This window comes from Megachile rotundata, chromosome 16 (assembly GCF_050947335.1).
Source record: "Megachile rotundata isolate GNS110a chromosome 16, iyMegRotu1, whole genome shotgun sequence".
NCBI lineage: Eukaryota > Metazoa > Arthropoda > Insecta > Hymenoptera > Megachilidae > Megachile > Megachile rotundata.
Window position 1 is genome coordinate 7,121,096 of NC_134998.1, and position 23,984 is coordinate 7,145,079.

General features: G+C 36.3%; 5 protein-coding genes across 6 annotated transcripts in view; 2 read left to right on the forward strand and 3 right to left on the reverse strand.

Moving 5' to 3' along the window:
• Nucleotides 1-13,084, reverse strand: part of LOC105662353 (uncharacterized) — a 62,559-nt gene extending 49,475 nt beyond the window's left edge. The window contains exons 1-2 of one of the 2 annotated variants that reach the window (XM_076541522.1): nucleotides 12,926-13,084; nucleotides 12,593-12,699 (exon numbers count right to left, since the gene is read on the reverse strand). The gene's annotated coding sequence lies outside the window, so the exon portion shown is untranslated. Of the gene's footprint in view, nucleotides 1-2,376; nucleotides 2,987-12,592; nucleotides 12,700-12,925 lie in introns of those variants that run through there. The other variant, XM_012283939.2, reaches the window with a different exon arrangement.
• On the reverse strand, nucleotides 9,836-12,106 carry LOC100883694 (quinone oxidoreductase-like protein 2). Its single transcript, XM_003702680.3, has 8 exons — nucleotides 11,757-12,106; nucleotides 11,233-11,466; nucleotides 10,980-11,171; nucleotides 10,728-10,909; nucleotides 10,564-10,655; nucleotides 10,368-10,494; nucleotides 10,148-10,277; nucleotides 9,836-10,077 (listed from the first exon to the last, which is right to left on the reverse strand). Exons 1-8 carry the CDS (start codon nucleotides 12,003-12,005, stop codon nucleotides 10,051-10,053), a joined length of 1,233 nt encoding a protein of 410 aa, XP_003702728.1. The 5' UTR covers nucleotides 12,006-12,106; the 3' UTR covers nucleotides 9,836-10,050.
• LOC100884026 (uncharacterized) overlaps nucleotides 12,199-23,984 on the forward strand; it is a 392,036-nt gene continuing 380,250 nt past the window's right edge. Inside the window, exon 1 of the mRNA XM_012283875.2 lies at nucleotides 12,199-12,350. The gene's annotated coding sequence lies outside the window, so the exon portion shown is untranslated. The remainder of the gene's footprint in view (nucleotides 12,351-23,984) is intronic.
• Nucleotides 13,283-17,494, reverse strand: LOC100883805 (uncharacterized). Its single transcript, XM_003702681.3, has 5 exons — nucleotides 17,339-17,494; nucleotides 16,625-16,722; nucleotides 16,350-16,554; nucleotides 15,806-16,285; nucleotides 13,283-15,723 (listed from the first exon to the last, which is right to left on the reverse strand). The coding sequence occupies exons 1-5, from the start codon at nucleotides 17,412-17,414 to the stop codon at nucleotides 15,599-15,601; spliced, it is 984 nt and encodes a 327-aa protein (XP_003702729.1). The 5' UTR covers nucleotides 17,415-17,494; the 3' UTR covers nucleotides 13,283-15,598.
• On the forward strand, nucleotides 18,038-19,325 carry LOC100883917 (putative rRNA-processing protein EBP2 homolog). The gene is made up of 3 exons (XM_003702682.3): nucleotides 18,038-18,201; nucleotides 18,275-18,361; nucleotides 18,420-19,325. Exons 1-3 carry the CDS (start codon nucleotides 18,115-18,117, stop codon nucleotides 19,203-19,205), a joined length of 960 nt encoding a protein of 319 aa, XP_003702730.1. The 5' UTR covers nucleotides 18,038-18,114; the 3' UTR covers nucleotides 19,206-19,325.

Sequence of the window (23,984 nt, forward strand, 5' to 3'; positions counted from 1 at the left end):
GTGAAGTCCTGAAAGACTTATGGTGTTCCATAGGAAACAAGATCCAGCCCTAACCGTTTGAATTGTCTTCGCGCAGTCATCAATCAATGACAGCGTCGAGACACGCTTTCTTAATGCCACGCCGCCATTGCTAAGCAAAAATGAGGATTCTTCGCTGCCAATCTGGGTATCCCTTACGCAACAGGTGGCAGTTGAGTGCTGGGATCCCCCGTGAAGCTCCGTGGCAAAAGTCGACAGAAGATGTTGTCTCTGTACATCTCTATAAGTGTCCAAGCAAACGTGAGAATTTCTATTCAACTACCCATCCTTGATTTTCCGTTTAAATTCTTCGCTTTATACTAATACAGATATTTAATATACCTGCTAGGTGATTCAATCACGGTCTATCTACGATCTGGTAAATTATAGGCAATAAATTAACCCGTGATGCGTGCTATTGCCTAATACTGTGGAAAATAGCAGGGAAACTTGCACGGAGTTCCGCGTTAATTTACCGCGTTTTTTTTTCGGCTCGGATGCGATTTATGCAAACCACCGTCTCGCCGGGGATCATTTCTGGAGCAACATGGTGTAATTGATTGCTCGCTGTGCCCTGATTTCAGTGCACACTTCCCTGTGGAAAATCGGTGCCCGCTAATGGAGTCTCTTGCAGAGTCCAACACGGTAATTTAGAGATGTCTATGGATTATTAAGTGGCCGGTGTGTGAGGTACCAGCTTGGGAGGTTTGTATCATTATTGAGAATGTTATACTAATTGATGGACTACTTGCACAAATCGATTATAATTCCCTGGTAAAATATTTAAGTTCACATGCGTAATGACCTAATATCATCATCATCATTTATTTGATGTATATTGTCTATATTGTCTATATTGCATATATTGTTTATATTGCCTATATTGTCTATATTATCTATATTGCCTATATTGTCTATATTGTCTATATTGCATATATTGCCTATATTGCCTATATTGCCTATGTTGTCTATATTGTATATATTGCATATATTGTATATATTGTCTATATTGCCTATATTGTCTATATTGTCTATATTGCCTATATTGTCTATATTGCCTATATTGTCTATATTGCCTATATTGTCTATATTGCCTATATTGTCTATATTGCCTATATTGTCTATATTGTCTATATTGCCTATATTGCCTATATTGCATATATTGTTTATATTGCCTATATTGTCTATATTATCTATATTGCCTATATTGTCTATATTGTCTATATTGCCTATATTGCTTATATTGTCTATATTGCCTATATTGTCTATATTGCCTATATTGTCTATATTGCCTATACTGTCTATATTGCCTATATTGCCTATATTGTCTATATTGCCTATATTGCCTATATTGTCTATATTGCCTATATTGCCTATATTGCCTATATTGCCTATATTGTCTATATTACCTATATTGTCTACATATGTCTAAACTAATCTACCCTAATCTGAATTAGTCTAAGAAATATAAAATCAGAATTACGCAACGCTGAACTAATGAAAGTCTAATGTTGCAACTCATAAATATCTAAACTCTGTTAAGTAGATGTTTAAGTTATGTCTTAATCGATGTAGATTTTTGAACCGCGTCAAATTGCTATGAAATGGAGGTTACGTAACTGGATATTCCAATCATGGGGAAGTATGGAGAACATTATCACAGTAAGGAAACTAGCATGCACTCTGAATAATAACTTTGATAAACTGAAAAATAGCTTGAACTCGATACATCTCCATTTTGTACCTTAATGATCGGACAATTGCAGTTTATTAGAAAGTGGTCTAAAAATAACGAGGAAAGTTTAAATGTGCTACACGGTGATTCAAATCTAACACTACCAGGTAAAATAAAAAATTAAGAACCTATGCGAAGTGTCCACATTATGGATACGTACGTAATAATTAGCAACCCACAAGTTCCCGTATGACAAATCAGGCGTAATGACAGAGAAACTTGTTTTTTAATAACTTGTTTTTCCTGTGTGTCATACATTTTCCAGAAACTTCAACTTTTAAAGATAGTTTTATGTTAAGGACACTTTTAGTTTGATGTCATCTGAAGAAGTAGGACTTCAGAATTTTATTCTTGAATAATTTTTAATAAATTACTATAATTTGTCAGTAATCAAACTATACTTTTGTCAGAGATGTCGTTTTAACAAGATGTTGATTATTTCATCTGCACGCAAGTCTTTGAACAAGTCACATTTTAATGATCCTCCGTTTGAGGAGCTACTTGGTGAAGTTACAGACTTAATGATAGACGTAGTGAATAAAATAAGATGGAGAAAGTTTATGAAAATATATGACCTGAAGAGTGAGGTCCTTTAAGAGTTATAACGGTATATGAAGACAAACCTGAGGTATCCCGCTTCGATCCCCGCAGGACGAGTCTTCGTTCGACGACCTCTGGGCACTTGTGCCCGCGGATGGACGGCAGGACGAGCTATCTGTCCCTGGAAGCACGCAGGATCTCGCGCATGTTAACGCACGCAGCTCGCTGTTCACGGACACAATTCATTCTGTCCCGATGCACGTGAGTGCACTCATCCTCGATCGATCCTTGATGAACCTGAGCCACCGGTTTCTACCTCCTTGGGATAGATCGGTATCCACCTGGAGATATCGCGTCACCGGACTAAACAACACTTTCTCTCCGCGCCGTCACGAAAATAACCACAAACGAACACGTCCTTTTACCGATTTCTTCCAGTCACGAATTCCTAGGCCGCAGAAAACCGGCACGTGCCACCTGAAAGACAGACTCTGGACCAACACTCTAAGGGCTAGAGTACCTGGCGAGTTTCGGAAAGGACGATTAGCTCGATGTGGACCCACTTTACACTTCTTCAAAATTTTCGTAGAACTCGCGGGAAAATTCGGGTTGAACACACGGAGACACAACGGGGGATTTGTCAACCTCGCTCCGTGGAAGCGGTCGTCAGACTAAAGTCGTTCCACTGGAAACCGAGTACGTGCATGGGTTTCTTATCCCTCCTGTTAGCTCGAAATCTCGCCATCTTGCTCTCGCTCGTGCACTTCGAGAGTGAATTCGCTCCCTCTCGCTTCACTCCGTTACCGACTGGGGAAGGGATACCAAATCCAAGGATACGAATTAAAAAAGCTCTTTTGGTCGAATCTTCGAAAATTTTCAGATACTTTCTTTCTTCTGGGTTCAATGTCGCCGGAGTGTCATCTTCGCGAGGTTACGTGCGGTTAGGTTAGGTCATCTTCGTGAGCTGTCATTTGATAAAGGACCTCACTCTTCAGGTCCTATATAGGTTCACCGAATAATTCTGCATCAATGGACTTTATTTTTTTTTAACATTTGAGGTTATGTACAATGATTACAATGATTGTTATATTCTATTGCTGACACTTATATCATAAACAGTGATGAGTTGCTATAAAAATTTACTCTTTAAGTAAAAAATCAAGGTTAGGTTCTTCAAATGGGACGATGTATTTTTAACTTGATGGTATGATTGATATAAAAATAGTAAACGAATAAAATCTGTAGTATGAAATACTACATACATGCACAGTATATCAGAAAAATAAAAGAAACATTGATTTTGGCTAAGCTACTCTTTAAAGCATCCGCCATCTTTAATTTTTGTCATCGAACTTCGAACAGCTTGTGAAGCAAATTGAACTAAATAAAAATTCTTATGCATTAATTATGAATGCTGATATAATTTATTCACTTAGCAGATGTGTACATAAAGATATTCTTTCGTGACATGAAGAAATAATTCGCAATCATCCAAAAAATGGCAATTTGTCATTCTCAAATTACAGAGCACAGAAAGCTGAGGCACAAATAAGGAGAAGGGTCGTATTCGAAAAAAGTGTGATAACAGGAATTACCAGAATTGAGTGTTCGCTTTTCAGCAGTTAATCATTGCATACGGAGATAATAAGGGGAGAGCGAAAGGCGAGAAGAGAGATCGACATGTTACGCACGAAATACCCATCGAGCAATTTTTCACACGCAAAAACATGCTTTCAGTTAAATTTGATGATCGGTTTTAGCGATGGTTACCTTGGAATTGAGATGTAGATCGCTAACGAAATCGTTGCGATAGAAGATCGTGGGTTCGGCTGAAATTTTCGGACCTACAATTACAGAATAGAGGTCTATGATTTTGTAGATTGATTATGCAATTTAAGGGATTGATTTGAAGTTCTATCGAATCGATCGTAAACGCCTCCAGCGACAAATAGCAGAACAATAGATCGAAAAGAAAACGGCATTCAGATCTCGCTGGAATTCATACTTTTCTATGGACGGTATATAAATCGGCACGAAAATAGAATAGACAGGAAGGTGAAGAGAAAGAGAGTGTGCCAAGAATCAGCTGAGAAAAGTGCGAGGGAAAAGTGAGCTGGATGGCCTTCGCGACAATCCACATTTACTTCTTGTTTCGCTTCTATTAGGTTCTATTCATCAAATCTCCAAATTCCCAAATCGACAACTTCCTTGCGACTTTCTAAATTTTCCCGAATTCCAAAATGAAGGGGGAGATAATATCTCTACCCTTGGTTGCGTTCGAATAAGATCCAATTGCATCCAGAACAGATGTCGAGACCAGTAATTAAAATATCGGTCTAATTACAACAAATCCGACTACTGTCCACGCGTAAAAAGAATCCGATCCGGCTACAGAAATCGGTGTTCTCGCATAGAGGGTTCGCATTAAAGCTGGCAGAGAAAGGCGGCCACCCACTGGCTTACACAACTTGCTCTAGTTATTAGTGTGTGACTGTTTTACGGGCCGTGGTTTTGTCATTCATCTCGAGACTTCGCTGCTGGTTAAACGAGTAACATTTTTTCTACACATCGCTTAACGAGTTAATTCCAAAAATCATTAAGCAAATCGATCTCCGAACACTATTGATCTCGATTAAATCGTCAGGAGACGAAACTCCAATGTCATCCGTGGTTGATTAATGATCACGTGCTCGATGAAAGTGTTATCATTTCACAATGCCACGTAACAGCCGGCTATTGTCATCGTAACTATCTACGTGCTACCAGAACCGACTGACACAACAATACCGGGACCATGGGCTGTGCATAAAATTAACTGGCTCTCTGTCGTAACTTTATTGCTGACCGTACCTCAACTCGTAGAAAAGCGATCATAATTATAGTGTTTGTTGCAGTCGGATCTTTCAGGGACGATGGATTCATTTGGGTTTGAGGAGTGTGATTCTGGGGTGATTTTGGACATTGTCTGGTTGGAATTGTTGGTACTAAAATGTGGTACATAATTGTGCATCATACATGAATATCATACATGAATATCATACATGAATATCATACATCAATATCATACATTAACATCAAACATTAATATGCTACATTAATATGATACATCAATATCATACATTAATATCATACATCAATATCAAACATTAATATGATACATTAATATTGATACCTTAATATGATACATTAATATCATACATGAATATCATACATGAATATCATACATCAATATCATACATTAACATCAAACATTAATATGCTACATTAATATGATACATCAATATCATACATTAATATCATACATCAATATCAAACATTAATATGATACATTAATATTGATACCTTAATATGATACATTAATATCATACATCAATATCAAACATTAAAATCATACATCAATATTATACATCAATATCAAACATTAATATGATACATTAATATTGATACCTTAATATGATACATTAATATCATACATCAATATCAAACATTAAAATCATACATCAATATTATACATCAATATCAAACATTAATATGATACATTAATATTGATACATTAATATGATACATCAATATGATACATCAATATCATACATTAATATCATACATCAATATGATGCATCAATATCATACATTAAAACCACACATCAATATTATACATCAATATTATACATTAATATCATGTATTAATATCATCTATCAATATCATATATCAGTATCATATATCAATATCATATATCAGTATCATATATCAATATCATATATCAATATCATATATCAGTATCATATATCAATATCATATATCAACATCATATATCAATATCATATATCAATATCATATATCAATATCATATATCAATATCATATATCAGTATCATATATCAGTATCATATATCAATATCATATATCAACATCATACATCAATATCATATATCAATATCATACATCAATATCATGTATCAATATCATATAACACCATCATAGTATCAATACCGAGTACCTAATACCTGATACAACATCAAGTCACCAGTCAGCAATCATTAGTATCAACATCACCATCACAAATGTAACTTGACTAAGAATGCTTGTAATTAAGAACAACAATGGCTATATAATATGACACCAATAAAGTATCAATACCCAGTATCTAATACGTGACACAACATCAAATCCCCAGTCAGCAACCACTAATGTCAACATCGCCATCACATATCAATACAAATGTAAATGCAAGAATTTGACTAAGAATGCTTATAATTAGCACTAACAATGCCTATCCGCTTAAAAACGATTCCAACACAATCAACTGACTTTCATATTACGCAAATCCCGTTTTGCAATTTTCTATTGACGCCTTAATACGTGCATCGAATTGAACGATAATAAAACATATCGCCTTTCAAATTGTCACACAAACGAGAACAGGAAAATCCTGTGAAGTTGTGACACAAAGCGTCATAAAATGATTCGGAAATGAGTCGGGTTCAAGGAAGGCGCCTGCTATCAGCAGCGATCGATAATTTCGACAAATGTAAAATTATTGCGTGGCCGCACGTGTGGCCCGATATCAAACAGCCAATTTACCGGTTGTACCGAAGGAAAAGCCTTGTAAGTGTCCCTTGCTCTTTTCTAATCATATTAGCATATCTAGGTGAACCATGCTCTCTCTCAGGAGTGATTGTACAGATCTACACGCGCGGCACCAGAGGCCATTTCCTTTTATCGTTCTTGCAGACAGAGCGACAAATGTCGTGTAACTGCCACGCGGATATGCGAACTGTCGTAAGCTCTCCCACTCGTTTCTGCTGTACGATAATACAGTTATTGTTAGATAAAAAATCGTTACAGAAGATATAATGACTGATAGGACTAACAGGATAACACTGACACGATATTAATACTCCGTGTTAACAATTACCTCTAAATTCGATATACATCGGTTAATGTCCCTAACACCAAAAATCGGCGCCTAGGAGTGCCTGTTAAAATAAAAATATCAGCAGCTATCGAACGATCCATCAATTCAGAAACCGTTGAAATCCATAAATCCTTCCTATCAGAACAATTAATCAAAAGCGGTTCATAATTTTTTAGAATTGAAACAAATGGTCCGAATGTGCTAATCAACCAGCAAAATTACGTCAGGAATCGCACTCACGGTGCCATTTTGGTCGCTCGATTTCGACATTCCTCCTTTCGATCCTTGAAGGATAAAAGGAGCTACCGCAGCAGGAGGGCGGTCGAAATTACAGAGACAAGGCGTCTCGTTGAATCATTGAAAAGAAAAAAAGAGGAAGAACGGGCAGTTTCGAGCGTGCGCGACGCGAAAGTACCGAGAAACCGTGACTTTTTGCGCTCGATGTCGTATTATGTAACCTGTCCTTTCGATCTACCAGGAACCTTTATTTCTCCTCCGCCACCGACATCTGGCAAGCAGATCGTCCGTAACTCTTCTCCTTCTAACGGCGGTTAATTGAAAGATCGTATATCTACGTGCATCGTAACAGGAGAGATGCTACAGGAGATTAGCGTGTTCTATGGACCTGCATTTTTATTTATTGATAGAAACTTAGCACTTTCTTTAGGTTGGATAGTCATCCTTTGGAGTGGAGGATCATAAACGGCCATTCTTAAGGTCCACTGCTTATGGAGACATGGTACATTGTTAACCTAACTCGAAACATAACAGGTTCTGAGGATTACAGACACTTATTATTTGCGATTCACTGTAAGTTAGGAATCATACACTGCTGAGGACTTATGTGGTCATAGGGTATATGGCCAGAGGGTGCATAGCCATAGGACAGTCATGCGGTACATAGCCCTAGGACAGCCATAGGGTACATAGCTATAGGACAGCCATAGGCTACATAGCCATAGGGCAGCCATACGGTACATAGCCCTAGGACAGCCATAGGGTACATAGCTATAGGACAGCCATAGGCTACATAGCCAGAGGATACATAGCCATAGGACAGCCATAGGGTATATAGCCATAGCACAGCCATATGGTACATAGCTATAGGACAGCCATAGGCTACATAGCCAGAGGGTACATAGTCATAGGACAGCCATAGGGTACATAGCTATAGGACAGCCATATGGTACATAGCCAGAGGATACATAGGCATAAGACAGCCATAGTTGATCCAGCTATCACAAAAATGTTTCCAACACTTCACCCAAATTGCAACCTCTTCAGAAAGCAGAAAGTACACTGATGAAGTGCAGTCCAAAAACACTATGTACACATATAATAACTGTGGTTAGAGTTCATTTAGTGACCAGTAGTTTCAGTGGTTAGCTGAACCATTAGTTCTTAATCCATCACTAAGAACTGTGTACCAACGACAGCTACAGTCACCTATGAGGACCTAGTGTGGACTAAGTGACTATAGACGTCCCTGTACACTAAGTGCACCCGCTAGGACCATTAGTCCAGCTATTGGACTATGGTGACTAGGACTATTCACCCACTAAGGGATTGTAGCTAATCTCGTGTAGACATAAAGGATTATGTCGCCACGTTGACACGTCTTACAAGCTTTACAAGAAAAGCAGTGGCAGCAGATTTACATAAGTCCTGTATCGGCTGGACAATTGAATTTTGAAATCGCACCACACCCACACGATCACCCGCTAGGCGCCACCTTGAACCCCGGACAGTACCGCATGATTAACGACACGAGGCATTCTAATTGGCCTTCGTCATGGAATAAAAGCGGAGCATTCCTCGATTGAAGGTGGCTATGATCCGAAATATGAAGCTAACGGTGACAATGGACCGGAGGTAGTGAGGGGAGGTTGTGAAATTGGGAGGATGGCGAAAAATATGCGTCCGATGAAGAGATAAGCTACACCATTTTGTGGGTCAGTCATGAAAGGTTTTGGGTGATGAAGTGGGTCGGGTGAAGTTGAGTGGGGCGTGAAGGTGTATGCTTACATACTATAAAGGGTGCTTTATACACATTCACACACCTGCGCAAGCTTCTTGACGTATAAAAAGTACTTTTTAATTATAAATCATTAGCGATCGAAGATTAAGATCGAACAACTGGTTGCAGCCTTATGCTACCGCCAGCACGCTTTTCCTTTATCTCGCTGAACCAAACTATAAAAACACGATAGAAAATTCTTCGCTACCATTAGAGGAACTTATTTATAATCGACGATTTCACAGGAGGGACCCGTTCTCAGGACTTTTACTCGCAGTTTCGTTGCTCGGTAGCTCAGCAACAAAACGTTCCAGTTTCGATAAAAGGACGTTGAGCAACCGATAATGACCGCGACCAAGTTAGTATAGCACGGCTACCTGAGAACAATCGTATGCGTGCAATTTTCTGTTGTCTCAACGTCCTATGGACACGTAATCCCTTGGAACGTTGCAATATCGACTGTCATGTACGGTGATGGGAATAAAAAGTAACACATTTTTGGTTTTATTTAATTTCTTAATATTCCTGCTGCTATATTTTTACATTTCAGTTATTATAACTAACGTACAATAATTAGGGAATGTATTAAAGGTCATAAAGAAAATTACCATTCTTGCTATAATTATAAAAAAAGTTTATTAAAAATATTATACAATATTTTATAACTTTTATATGCTTGTAAGCAATATCTCTGTAAATTGTGATCAATAAAAAACGTAATATACATACTAGATTTATGGACAACGATCATAAATACAGATTTGAAAACTTATTATTCATTAGCATAAGCTGTATAGTACCAGATCTTTTATACTAATCTTTAGCCTACCTATTTTTTACATCAACAATGACCTGCAAAATTGAAACCATCGTTTATATCAGTGTTATGCGAATGGACATTAAACTACCAGTTTACACTCACTTTTCCTGGAGATTTCTTATTGAGAATAAATTCCACCGCGTCGTTTACCTTAGACAATTCGACGGTTAATACGGTTGTTGGTTTAATCAGACCTTCCTCAAAAAAATCTAGAATATCATCCCCTGCTTGTCTGATATAGAACACATAGACATTAAAAGATTTAAATATAATCTAAACTGTATCCCACAAATTTGGGCTAATTTAATAAAAAATATTGTACCTATATGTTTCAGGTTTTTTCTTTCTATAGTCTCTTAAATTAAATCCAGTAACACTGAAACCACCCTCCTCATCCTTGGACTCATTGTTTGTTGAAATTGCAGCTGTGCCAGCAATTATTGCCCTACCTATATGACAAAAGCGTTACACAGTTGGTCCTACTCCAAATTGCAACTAACTCAATAATAATTCTGTACCTTCACGAGAAAGATGATGTAATACTACAGCAAAACTATCATCGCGTAATAAATCTTTTATTGTAGCATCAGATTTGTAGACATTTGTGAAGCTAAAAGTACAACAGAACTGCTGCTACTTTATGTTTGTATTTATCATTTTCAGTTTGGTCAGAGAGACTTACCACGTTAGGATCTTTTTAAAATATTCACCATCAGCATCTTCAAAAATAGCTTTAATATCTTTTTCAGCAGCTGCTTCCTCCATTTGTTTTAACAATGTTCGATCTTTAAATTTGAAAGAGGCTAGCACACCTTTTTCCCTAGCAAGTGCTGCCCCATCTTCAGTAGCACAAACACTTATTACCTGAATAAACAATTGCCTAATTGATAACATGACACCATGACATTTGAGAGTCAGAGAAAACTAAACTAACCTGAGCTTTGAAAACATTTGTTGCAAGATCAACTGCTGCCAAGCCGACACTACTTCCACCAACATTAACAAACATGATATCATCTTCTTGGATACTAACTTTTCTTTCTAAAGCAATTAAAGCAGTAACATAATCATCAAGTAGTCCTACTGCATCTACTGATTTCATTTCAGATGGTATTTTCCAAACATCCTACAAATTTAACTTATAGTTTGATGCAACCGCACAGATGACTAAATGTATGAAACCTTACATCAATTTCTGCTATACATTGTTCAGCTAAACCTCCATAACGATCTTTGTTAAGAGCAATAACCTTATCCCCAACTTTATAGCCTTGCTTTTCTGCTTCTGGACCAACTTGAACCAATTTCCCAACAAGTTCATAACCAAGAACCATTGGTAAAGTTGGTTCGAATGTATATAAATTTTTAGATAATAAAGCATCTGACGCATTTACAGCACAATAATTAACATCTATAAGAACCTGTCAATGGAAACGATGCTGTCTTTTTATCAAATTTATTGAAAATTACTTCATATGTTCGCTACCACACAAATGTAAAAAAGTTTTATCAAGTATAAGTAATATATTAAAATGTTTTATATTCCCTATTCGCTTTATTACAGACATTACATATTATATTTATAGCAGTTAACTGGTTAGTCATATAGGCTTAAATTATTATAAATTAAAAAATTACAAGTAATAAAAAATTCACAGTGTTGGAACTTAAATGAGTTGTTAAATTATTAATTTTTAAGCGACACACTTACTTCATTTGTTTGTAACGTCTTAGGGACTTCTAACTTTTCTATAACAATTGAATCGGAGAATTTTTTTAACACGGCCGCAAGTGTTTTGCCTGCTTCAGAAGCCGGTACTCCTTTTGTATTATCTTCTAGGTTAGCTGCCTTTTCATTAGTGGCGGAGCTGAACCTCGATATTGTTGTACGCATTAACACTTTCTTCAAATGATTATCGCAAAAATGCGTTAAAATTCTTCTTCCTGCCACGACCGACATTATTTTTGTGCAACAATTATTACCCCAAACACAAAAATAATAAAATCGCGAACATTGACACGGAATCCATATGTCAAATCACATCGCGCATGCGCGCCACTAGCTCGATATCGAATTTCAAAAATTTAAATATCGATGAACATACGATCGAAGTTGAACGTTAATATATCGATATTTTAAAACCGCGAAGAGCAGATCCGTTATTCGCAGTTCGTTGCTTCGGTTCGGTTTAAAATAGTGCGTGGTGTAATTAATAGTGTAGTGAAAGTGTTTTGTTATACTCCTGCAAATTGGGAAATAACGTGGATAAAGCTGTAAACTACTCGCAGACATCAGTTATAAAAGGTAAGTGGAAAAGAATTTAATTTGATATATTCGCCATAATTTAAATACGGTGTGCACTTTGTTCAAAAAACATGGTTGACATTTTTATTTATTTTATCAAGTAAAAGCGGTATTATTGAAATATTTATTTAATAATTATATTCTTTGTTATGACTAGAATTATATACTACAATTTAAATATACTAGCAGAGATATATAAAAGTAGATACAAAATATAATATTTTAATATAGAATAAACTTACCAATTTTCCGGTGTGCGAAATATCCTTTCGAGAAAATTCCCGTGGCTATTAAAGGAGATGTAGACTTTTTCAGTGAAATCGTTGTAGAATCCATAGTAAAAAATCTACTATGAAATAGAGGAAAACGAAAATGAATTAAAATTAAATAAAACATATATAAATTTTGAAAAATAATTGACAAATATAAATGAAATTGTAAAATTTCGCAATATGACGCAACCTCGCAGCACGATATTTAAAAAATTCGTAAAGTCATAACAAAGAAGTAAAATTAATTTAAAAATGTATTTATTTTACGAACAGTCACTGAGTTTTAATATTTATTCGATATACCTATTAAACGGATCAATATGGTGCACTTTCAATTCACTCGATTTATTCACAAATTTTATTAACGCATGTAATTAATAATCGATTTAGAGATTTATGATTAACTCGATGTGTGTTTGAAAACCGACTATAATCACACAAGCATGTTTCCTCTCTGAGGTTCAAAATAAGAATGCATCGTTTGACTTTTGATTCTTCGAGCCTCCCCCACCGCTACTACATTCATTTTTTTTTTTTTTTGAGCTTCCACGTTGACCCAGCCAGATCGTTTAATGTTGCTCGTTCCTAAATTACAATTATGTTGTAATTAAGATTTACATATAAAAAAACTGTGAGAAGGGTAAAATGATAGAGTACACAGCATCTGAACTTTATTTATTGGGTTAATACATCTTTGCAACTGATACGTCTCTTGTTTTGTTCAATGATTATATAATAATATTGTACAGTAAAGAATACACAATAATTCAATGTCTGTAAACAACCATGAAAAATTAAGTACAACATTTATACAGTATATGGAAAATATTCATGGAAAATTTTCTCTGTTAGTTTTGTTAAAATAGAAACATAAAAACTATAGTATTTATATACTGATCATATAATAAATAATTTATGAGTCGAACAGAATGATACTTGCCAAGGTATCATTAGCACAAATGATGACATTGTAAATTTGATTAAATTTATTCGTTGACAATATTAATCCATGCATTAAACAGTATGACCAGCCTTATCCATTACTATCACAAAACAGTTACATCATGAAATTGTTAGTTTATTGCTTAAAATAATCATATCGTAGATACTAAATTTGATTGACCAGATTAAAATTAAAAAATAAGGCGACGAGTATGACTAGTATTAAATTACAATCTTGTATTATAAAAGTAGTAAACCTATTTAACGCTTGGTGTGTTAGTTCAAATAAAACTAAATAATGTTAGAATATATTTAGGCTGCTTTGATCCGACTTATGATTCATACATGAAATGAAAGGAAGTAGCAATGAAAAAAGCGTTTACGTTAATGAGATATGCTATCATAAATACTCTAGTTCCGGTAGAAACATGAAAAGTTCTGTAAAAACGTTCACAGTGCCTTATTCACAATGCACATTTCAATTATAATGATTATAACGTTGAATCTATAACAGACTAAGTTAACAGCTTTGATACCTTGAATCCAACACATCTAACGCTCTTCACCTTACAGAAACTTGATTAATACTAGAAAAAAAGTTATTTCGCTGAAAGGCATATACAACGTAAGCAATACAAAGCATTGTGTAAATATAAAGATTTGTATAAATATTTAACAATTGTGAACTCTTAAAAAGAAGTAAAATATTTTTATGTAACATCAGAGAAACTGATAAATAACGGAGGAATTAATTACATATAAAGAAACACAGAATAAGCAAAATAAATATGAAATTAAAAGATCTCAAAACAATTTGTTGGAAAAATTAACAGACACAAAAAATTTGTGTCTTGTTTATACAATCACCACCTTTGCAATTTGATGATATCACTTGATTAAGACTGCGGTATCAATCATTATTTTTTAATTAAAAAATCTACCTACATCACATATAATAAACAATACGAACACTTGTTCCCTTCCTCGCAAAAGTCATCAAGTGAAAATGCCAGGTCGAAGCATTCTTCATTGGTAGCAATAGCTGGATTATAGAACACATACGTTGACATAAATTCGTCTATAAATTTGTTTTTGTCTTTTTTTTTTTAAACATATCAAACAGTATACTGTGCATTCACGTCCATAATACTGTGAATGAGATTTTCATCTTAATCCTACGCAGAATATTAGGATATTACTGCAGTGGTACTACACACTTCGTTGTTAAGTGTACAAGTTTAGTACAAAAGTTCGATTACAAACGTTAGAAAAAACTATTGTTATTTTTTTCACCTTCGCTTAAAACTGAAATCTTAGTAGTAAACCTATACTCTGGAATGCTGTATCAATAATACTTCTAATTTGACATCGATGTATATCAAAAGTCGTTCCGCGTGGATACGTTTCTTTCGATTATTGTGCAAAATTCAGTTCAATGTTTGATAAGAATTAAAAAGGAAGTACAATTTAAATTTAAAAAACGTTAAAACGTCATATAAATTGAAGTCGTTTAAAGTTATTTAAAGAATACATCATTATTTTTACAGGATTTACCAATTTAACAACTTTAATATCAATGAATTCGTGGGGTTAATAAATTAAAGTGCACATCGTCATTTATAAAATTGTTAAGCAAACGATAACTATGTCTGTTTCTTGAAACATTCTTGGTATAATATTTATCCAAAAATCGTATCTACTGAATACTTTCATCGTTACATGAAATCTACCTGAATTGGAACAAAATGAAAGATTAACATAGAACTTGAAGTTACCTATTCTTGCATCTATAGCAGAATTAAAAATTAATTAAAATTTTCGTACGAAAAATCGAAACTAGTTCTTGAAATATTTCAACCATTATTTAGTAATTATTTAGTAATTTATCTTACAAGTCTTACGAAGTATAAAACTGTACCATATTACTATAAAATCTGTGAAGAATTGACTAAATACAAGAAAACTATGAAAAAAATTTAACTTTGTTCAATTCAATTAATTCCAACACGATTTAAGATTAAAGACTAGTTCAACTTAAATTCTGTCTAAAGATTCAATCCTTTCACCATTTGAAGCTATTTTACATTTTTTCTGCGATTGATTGTACATTGTTTGCAGAGGTACATGAAGCAATTCCACAATTTCTATAAAATTAGGCTCTGTAATGGACAGAATAAAAGATTTATGATAGATCTAAATTATGTGACAATTGTGATACACTACAAACAGGGATATACTTACCATTTTCTGCTGTAATGTATCCATGTCTAATTAAAAAGTCAAGAGCAACTGGTACAGATGTTGTTTTGAAATGTGAAGATAATATCCTTTCTACACATTCATTAACTGGAAGCAATTCAAAAGTTTCTACTTCTCCATCATTATTACTTGGTATAAAATCTGGTGGTAGCTCAAGGTCGTATACAAATTCTGTATTGGGAAACAATCCTCTTTCACTTTCAAAAAACAGAGACACGCAACCAACACTTTTCAATTTAGCAATTAAATTATTGGGAATACTGGCTTCTTCTCCAGCCTCTTTTATTGCAGTTTCATTAATTCCATAACCAACACTTAATCCACCGCTCACCATATTATCCCAATATCCAGGCCAAGTCTGCTTGTTTGGACTACGTTTTTGTAACCATATTGATAACCCTTTCACAGGATCCATAACATATCCATTAATATCTACCCCATATTTACGAATTCCAAATAAGCCTACAAAATGATTAATGTCTGGCAACATGTTTCTAACAAAGCAAAATATGACTAGAATACATACATGTGGCAGATCTATCCATTTTGAATAATGGTGGAGTGTTGAACTGTGCACGTACTTCGTAACATTCTTCCCGCCATCCTCTGAGAGTTACAAATTTCTCACCTGCACGCCATTCTCTTAAAACTTCTTCAACACGAGCACTTCTCTCTGCATAGTCTCGAAATGCTGGATTTAGTTGCACATATTCAGGGTGTACTTGAAATACCTATGAAAATGTAGTTAACATAGAGACATTTCTTGATTATTTATAGTTATAAGAATTAATTTGGAACTACCTGAGGATAATTTAACAGTTCTTTCATAACATCTGGACGTACAAGGCCAACTTGTTGTCCATCGACAACAAAAGCCCTGCATTCACCTGCATGGAAACCTGAAGAATTTGATACATTTATAGATGTCACCTCTACTGAATAAATCTAATAATAAATTATAATATACATACTTTATTTATATGTTATAATGTATTACAAAATACAGGATAAACATATATATAGTAAAACAAATATATAACACAAAAATATATTTTAATAATATTAAGTGTACAAATAATTAAGAATAATATAACACAAGGATTTTATAATTATTACAGATTGTGTTTCTCATACTTATTTCCAGCTTCTAAAAAGAAAACAAAAGCAACTGTCACACACAGTTATATGATACACATTCTTGACATCTGCTTCAGCAAACATACATATAGCATTGATCTACTCAAAATACATAATATAAAAAAAAGGAATAGATCAGATACAGAATCAAAGGATCACAGCAAGTAGCTTTAGAAAATTCATAGATTTTCCCATAAAATATAGAGAACTTTTTGTTATTTTACGAGAAATACAAGAAAGAATACACAACAGACTCCAAATCAATATCTCAGTAGACAGGACAGAAAGCCACGCGTTTCTGTGCACTATTCGATGCAAAATCAAGCAGACGGCACATACGGGAGTACGGCACGCAATTCATCGAGCGATTTTACTTACCTGACAGGTAGAAGCAATTAAATTTATTAGCGAGCTTCAATAAGCGTGACATCGGTTTCTTATCACTGTCCGTCATGATGTTTCGCTGTCGTTAACCAGCTGTGACAAAAAATGTTAGCATAGAGTATAGAGCTGTGTCAGAAGCGAGCTTCACGAAATTTCTGCGCACCGAGCTACAGTTATAGACTGAAATTGCTACACGATTGGTCCGAAACTTGTTTTACTCCTTTCTATTTTTTTTTGTAGATTCAGCGATAAGATACACGAATTTATTATTTGTACAACTGATAAACTGCGATAGTTTTGCTCTATCAATTGCGGTTATTTTAACAGGTGATACAATTTATTACTTAAGATAATTTGATAGTTATATTCTTCAAACATTGTGTATTGATAATTTCATGTATCAAATATTATGATAAACTGGAAATAACCTCTTTTTTGAAGATTACTCAAAAACATTTTTGACTGCTCCAAAATTAGATGTATATTCTAATCAAACCTAATCTGACCCAACCTAACTTAACCATAACCTAAAATTATTGATTAATAAAGCAATAAGATGCAAACAAATAATTGTTTATAAATCATGGCAATTCTGCAAAATGATTTTATTATATTTAAATTATGTTTGAACATTTTGGAGGATCTCTTGCTTATCTTACAAGCACTGTACTAAAACATGCTCAAAACTTCCAGTAGATGGTACTGAAGCGCTCTGTTTACTACAAAAAAGAGCCGTGTGTTTATAAGTGTTGTGACAATAATTATTAACAATGAAGCTAAAGAAGGCAACTAAAAATGTTGGCAACCCATTGGAATCCTCTGAATCCGAGTCAGAATACAATAGCTCAGACGAAGAAGTAAATACCACCTAAACTTATAAGATATTCAAAACATAACCTTTTTCTAACCTAACTTTTTTCACGTGTGCAGCTAAGAGAGGCGTATGCAAAAGGTTTATTAAAACCTGGTCTCAATGTGGTGGTGGAGGAAACGAAAAAGATTCACAGAAATTGTGTTGTAAGTACAATAATGTCACAATTTATTTTGTGAGTATCATGTTTGAAATCATTTTCAGAATCTGATGAAAGAGAAGTTAGATAGTATCAAATTGAACTTGCCATGGGTAGAGAGATTAGATTTGACCAATGCACCGGCACCTCTGGCACCAGAGCTGGCGTTGCAAATGCAAGAACAGGAAGTGAGACGCGCGAAACAGTTGCAGGGAAATAAAAAGTTACCTCAGTATGATCCGGCAGAGGATCCTGTCCTAAATGACTTCCGCAGGGAAACAATGTTTCATAGACAAGCACAGGGTGCAGTTATGGATGGTATCACACGGCTGAAGAAGCTTGGAATTCCAACAACTAGGCCAGAAGACTATTTTGCAGAAATGGCCAAATCTGATGAACACATGCAGAAGGTTAGACAAAACCTGATGAGAAAACAGATAGTAACGCAAAGAACAGAGAAGATACGACAAATGAGGCAGCAAAGGAAAGTGAGCAAACAGATGCAGATAGAAGCAACTCTAAAGAAACACGAGGAGAAGAGGAAATTAATGGAAGAAGTTAAAAAGTATCGCAAGGGTATAAGACAAGATCTGGATTTCCTAGATGACAAAAAGAAACCACAAAAGAAGGGGCTGAATCCGAAGACAGCAGCAAAGCGAAAGATGAAGGATGCCAAGTATGGTTACGGTGGAAAGAAGCGAGACAGCAAGAAAAACACAAAAAGCAGCTCTGCAGATGTTTCAGAATATAGAAGGCCCGCAAAGCCAGGGAAAGGTTTGAAAAAGGGTGGAAAGACCAAGCAGAGATTAGGGAAGAGCCGTAGGATACAGATGAAAGCAAAGAGGAAATGACAGCGTGCATAATTTATAGCTTACTTTATTGATAGACCTAATTAACGCGTTTTGTACGACTCAGCGGGTGTGCATTTGTAAAATAAATCGTTCGCAGGAATAAATGAACCGTTATTTTCATCCGTTGCTATTTCTTACTTCCTTTTTTCCGTCGCCAATGTCCTGGATCCGACGAACAATTGCGAACGGTCTCAACAAAAGAATTTTGTCGCATGTGTAACTATGTTCAAACGCATTCAAACGTGTACTCGCAGCTAAGATTACGTAAAAGCAAAGGCGTACCAGAGAGCGAGGAAATATTTTTCCATTTCAGAGACCTTTTTCAACTTAGCTAACACTGTTTCGTGTTCAATCAGACGCGAATTGCTCCGTCATCGATATGGCGATGCAGCACAATTCTACCACACGCTTGGAAAAATATACGGTGGTCCAACTGAAACGACGTCGACTATTGTGCTTCTTATCATTCGCACCTCTCGCGAACTCTTAAAAGGAAATTCTTTTCTGCTGCGTCTGATAGTTGCAGTATTTTTTCGCATACGATCGTTATCTCTTAGATATTTTTTGTTTCAAGCTTTTTGATATCTCTTTTCTTCGATACAATAATCCCGTTATTTTTCTTTCAATTGCTTTTAGAAACTACTTCGTGTAACATGACACATAAGGCGATTCAGTTCAGCAGAACTCACACATTAAAAAGTTTTATCGGTACAAAGGAATGATAAAGTATTATAATTTCCTAGCGACAGGCCACCCAATGCATGAATACGCAAGCAGCAAAACAAATTTGCAATCTGCTTGCAAAGACACGTTCAGAAGTCTGAGGTGTGTACACGAGAAAGGAAGACGAGGTGGAATCATCATTAACCGTACACCCTGGGGAATCAAGCAGCAATCGCTGAAGGAAAGGGGCCGTGTACACTATACACATATATTTCCACGCGGAAGCAAACGTGGACGTGCATGTAATATGCGGTGTAATCGCATTTCCATGCATGTAACGAGCCCTGTAGATATAGCGGATTGTCTAATGGATGACACACGTTTAGTATTCCTACTGTACCCCGTGCCGATAGGGAGATCATTCTGATCCGCATTGACCATAATCGCTTCATTTTTATATTCTACAATTTTTAACTATTCAGTTGTGCATAATCGTGTTGGCGTTTGATAGATAATATTGCAAATTCACTTTGTGAATTAACTGTGCAATTTCCACCCTGTTATTTGCATATTTTGAACGTTTCTTGCTTTGTTCATTATATTAGGATTCAAATAAAGGATAAGCCTTTAAGTATTGTTAAAACGTCAAATTTTTAAGATGTCAAAGTTTCCTTCGGACATCGAAAATGATGAGATTTTGTTAAAATGATTATTTTAACCATTTTCATAAAATGTCCTAACAATGTGGCTTTCAGTCTTCATGATGAGGTTATGACATTTTCTGCAAGCAGATATTATAATTTGTCTCGTGTACTTTGTAAGATCATAACGTCGTCTGTAATTTTCGTGAAGAAATTTTGTAAGTCAATTAACAGTTAAGAGCGTATTCTAAAGGAGGCCGAAAATTGCCATGAAACAGATGCGATCGATTTTACTGGCTCAGCATATCGGTACACCTGTATACGCGTGATCAACGATACGATGGATCCTCGAAGAGAGCTGTGATGGTCAGCAGAATATGGGATAACACGCGTGATTGGGTTCCGAGTGTATACTTGTTATTTGGTGAGTGGAAACACCGCCAATCGAGCCGCATGCATAAAGCCCCGGCCATTCGTGTTCACCCGCGCGCATACACGACCGTGTATACATATTTTTTTTTTTACAATAGCCTCGGGTTATTGTATTTAAATCCACGAGCACTCTCGCACTGTCCGGCACAGACACGAGAGAGCCCTGGGAATCTGCCCTTCAGGTAACAGCTGTTTCAGAGAGAACCCTGGACGAGCTTTCCACATTTTTAGCCCCGCTACAATTTTCCCAATTACTAGAGTGTCAGGGGTTCGTGTGAGACCTTCATTTCCTTTGTACCGGAGTGTCGGGTACGGAAGAACTATTTGCTTGGACGTCGGAAAAAATTAATTATATATTTATTGGAAATTAAGGTTAACTTTAATGAGGATTTAATTTAGAGGCTAACTTTAATAATTTAGAGGTTAACTTCAATAATTTAGAGATTAACTTCAATAATTTAGTGGTTAACTTCAATAATTTAGAGATTAACTTTAATAATTTAGAGGTTAACTTTAATGAGTAACACACTTCTTATAAGATGTGAAAATGAAGCATGTAACGTCGTAAAAAATTAATTATATATTTATTGAAGATAAACTTTAATAACGATGTAATTTAGAGGTTAGCTTTTAAAATTTAGAGGTTAACTTTTAAAATTTAGAGATTAACTTTAATAACTTAGAGATTAACTTTAATAGGTAACATTCTTCTTATAAGATGTGAGAATGAAGCATGTAACGTAGGTGAAACGTTTCTAACCTCAACAGGCATAGTTGTTTAATTGATCAACTAACCAATTAAGACATCTCTATCATTGACGACCAATGATCCGTGACGTGAACACGGTCTGCTTGAATGATCAGTAACTAGCAAGCAAAGTCCCTGGATATTGTTTGATCCCTGATGAAGCTAACTGAGACGCTGACGAAATGACGGGATACTCGTCCTTTCGGACGTGACCCACATTCAGAAGTTTCGGTACCAACAGTCCATTAATTTTTAACCGAATCCGTCTGGACGTTTGCTAATACGATATTTTTATCTTGACACAGTTCGCAACTGAAATTGACGTCGTGTCTATAATCAAATATTAAACACAAAATGGCCGAATGGTAGGAACTTTTAGACAGAGGCGGAATTGTGTTCCATGAAATTGGCCAGTTTTTGGGTGACCAATTTACAGCGTTAACACGACCCGGACCAAATAGTCGATGGTATTTATATTGTAGTTCGAACACGTGCTGTACAATTCTACGCAGACGGAACCGGGCTTTTTTTTCATCACGCGTGTGAATTCGCCGGTCGGCGGGAGTATGGACAGGTATCTCTCGCAGATATTTGTATTGATGACAACCACCGTGCGACACGTATCCTCTGTCGGCTGCTAATGGGTGAAATTTGTTTCGCTATTGCCGTCGGGCGATTTTGTCCGATTTCGAATCTCGCGAAATTTCGCCGCGGATACACGCGTTGAGTGGAAGCCGACACTGCGATCATACATCCATCTCAATTATTTTGGTTAAACGAGATGCTCTTGTTTGCTTTTCGGAAGTCGGGGCTAAGTTAAATTAAGTCGGGGTGAGGAAATGTGGACGGTGGACAAATTGGATTGATGTAGTGCCATGAACGCGTGTTATATCGCCATTGTACGTCCATGCGTTACATTGTCCACTTCATAAGCATAATACACTTTCAAAGCGTAGGGTTACAGTGAACGTAGATTCTGGCGAATTGGCAGGAAGGAGGTCTGCACAGTGACGTAACTAGTTAGGGATCAAAAATATGCTTTTAAATCTGATCGTACCGTGACGGAACCACGCGTGGAAATACAACGCGTGGACATAGGGCGCGTGGAGGTATGGCGCGTGACAGTATCACGCATAGAAATACAGCGCGTGACGGTATCATGCGTGGATATTTCACGCGCGGTAATTCCACTCTTGGTTATCTCCACGCGTGGTAATTCCACGCTTGGTATTTCCACGCGTGGTAATTCAACGCTTGGTTATCTCTACGCGTAGTATTTCCACGCGTAGTAATTTCACGCTTGGGAATTCCACCCTTGGTATTTCCACGCGTGGTAATTCCAAGCTTGATATCTCGACGCGTGGTAAATCCAAGCTTGATATCTTTACGCGTGGTAATTCCAAGCTTGATATCTCTACGCTTGGTATCTCTACGCGTGATAATTCCACCCTTGGTATTTCCACGCGTAGTATTTCCACGCGTGGTAATTCCACGCTTGGTTATCTCTACGCGTAATATTTCCACGCGTAGTAATTTGACACGTGGGAATTTCACCCTTGGTATCTCCACGCGTAGTATTTCCACGCGTGGTAAATCCAAGCTTGATATCTCTACGCGTGGTAATTCCACGCTTGGTATCTCTACGCGTGGTAATTCCACGCTTGGTATCTCTACGCGTGGTAATTCCACCCTTGGTATCTCCCTGCGCGATGATTCTACGCACAGTATTTCCACGCGTCCTATATCCGCGCATGATACCGTCACGCGTCGCATCTCGACGCGCCGTATTTCCCCACGTTGTACCGTCACGTGCCACATTTCCACATGTGGTACCATTACGCGCCGTATTTCTACGCATTGTATTTCCACGCGTCTTCATATTTTAGTGCATTGATTGACTCATTTAATGAGTAAGAATTGTATATTTTTAGATGACGGAAGTGTTAAGATAAAAATGTAGGTTACGCCAATGGGCGCTACAGTATTCCCGAGCAACTTTTCCAGGAAGCATAAAATCGTGCGTTCAACAGCACGTTGTTGGCACGTGGCTGGCGGTAGGCTGCATCGAATAATACAGTCGTTCGTAGACGAGATAGTTAGCCATTGGTTACTTCTGCGTTCACCCTCGCAGCCAGTGTGTTCCATAAAGCTCATGGTAAATCGACTGTGAGCCGTGCAGCAACCTCTCGTGTTGTTGCACGTACGTGGAACGCAGCCTGTTGGGGATGGGGATGAATGGGGTTTTGGGGAGTGGCGAGAGAGGACGGTCAGGGAGGATGGGAAACCATTATTGAA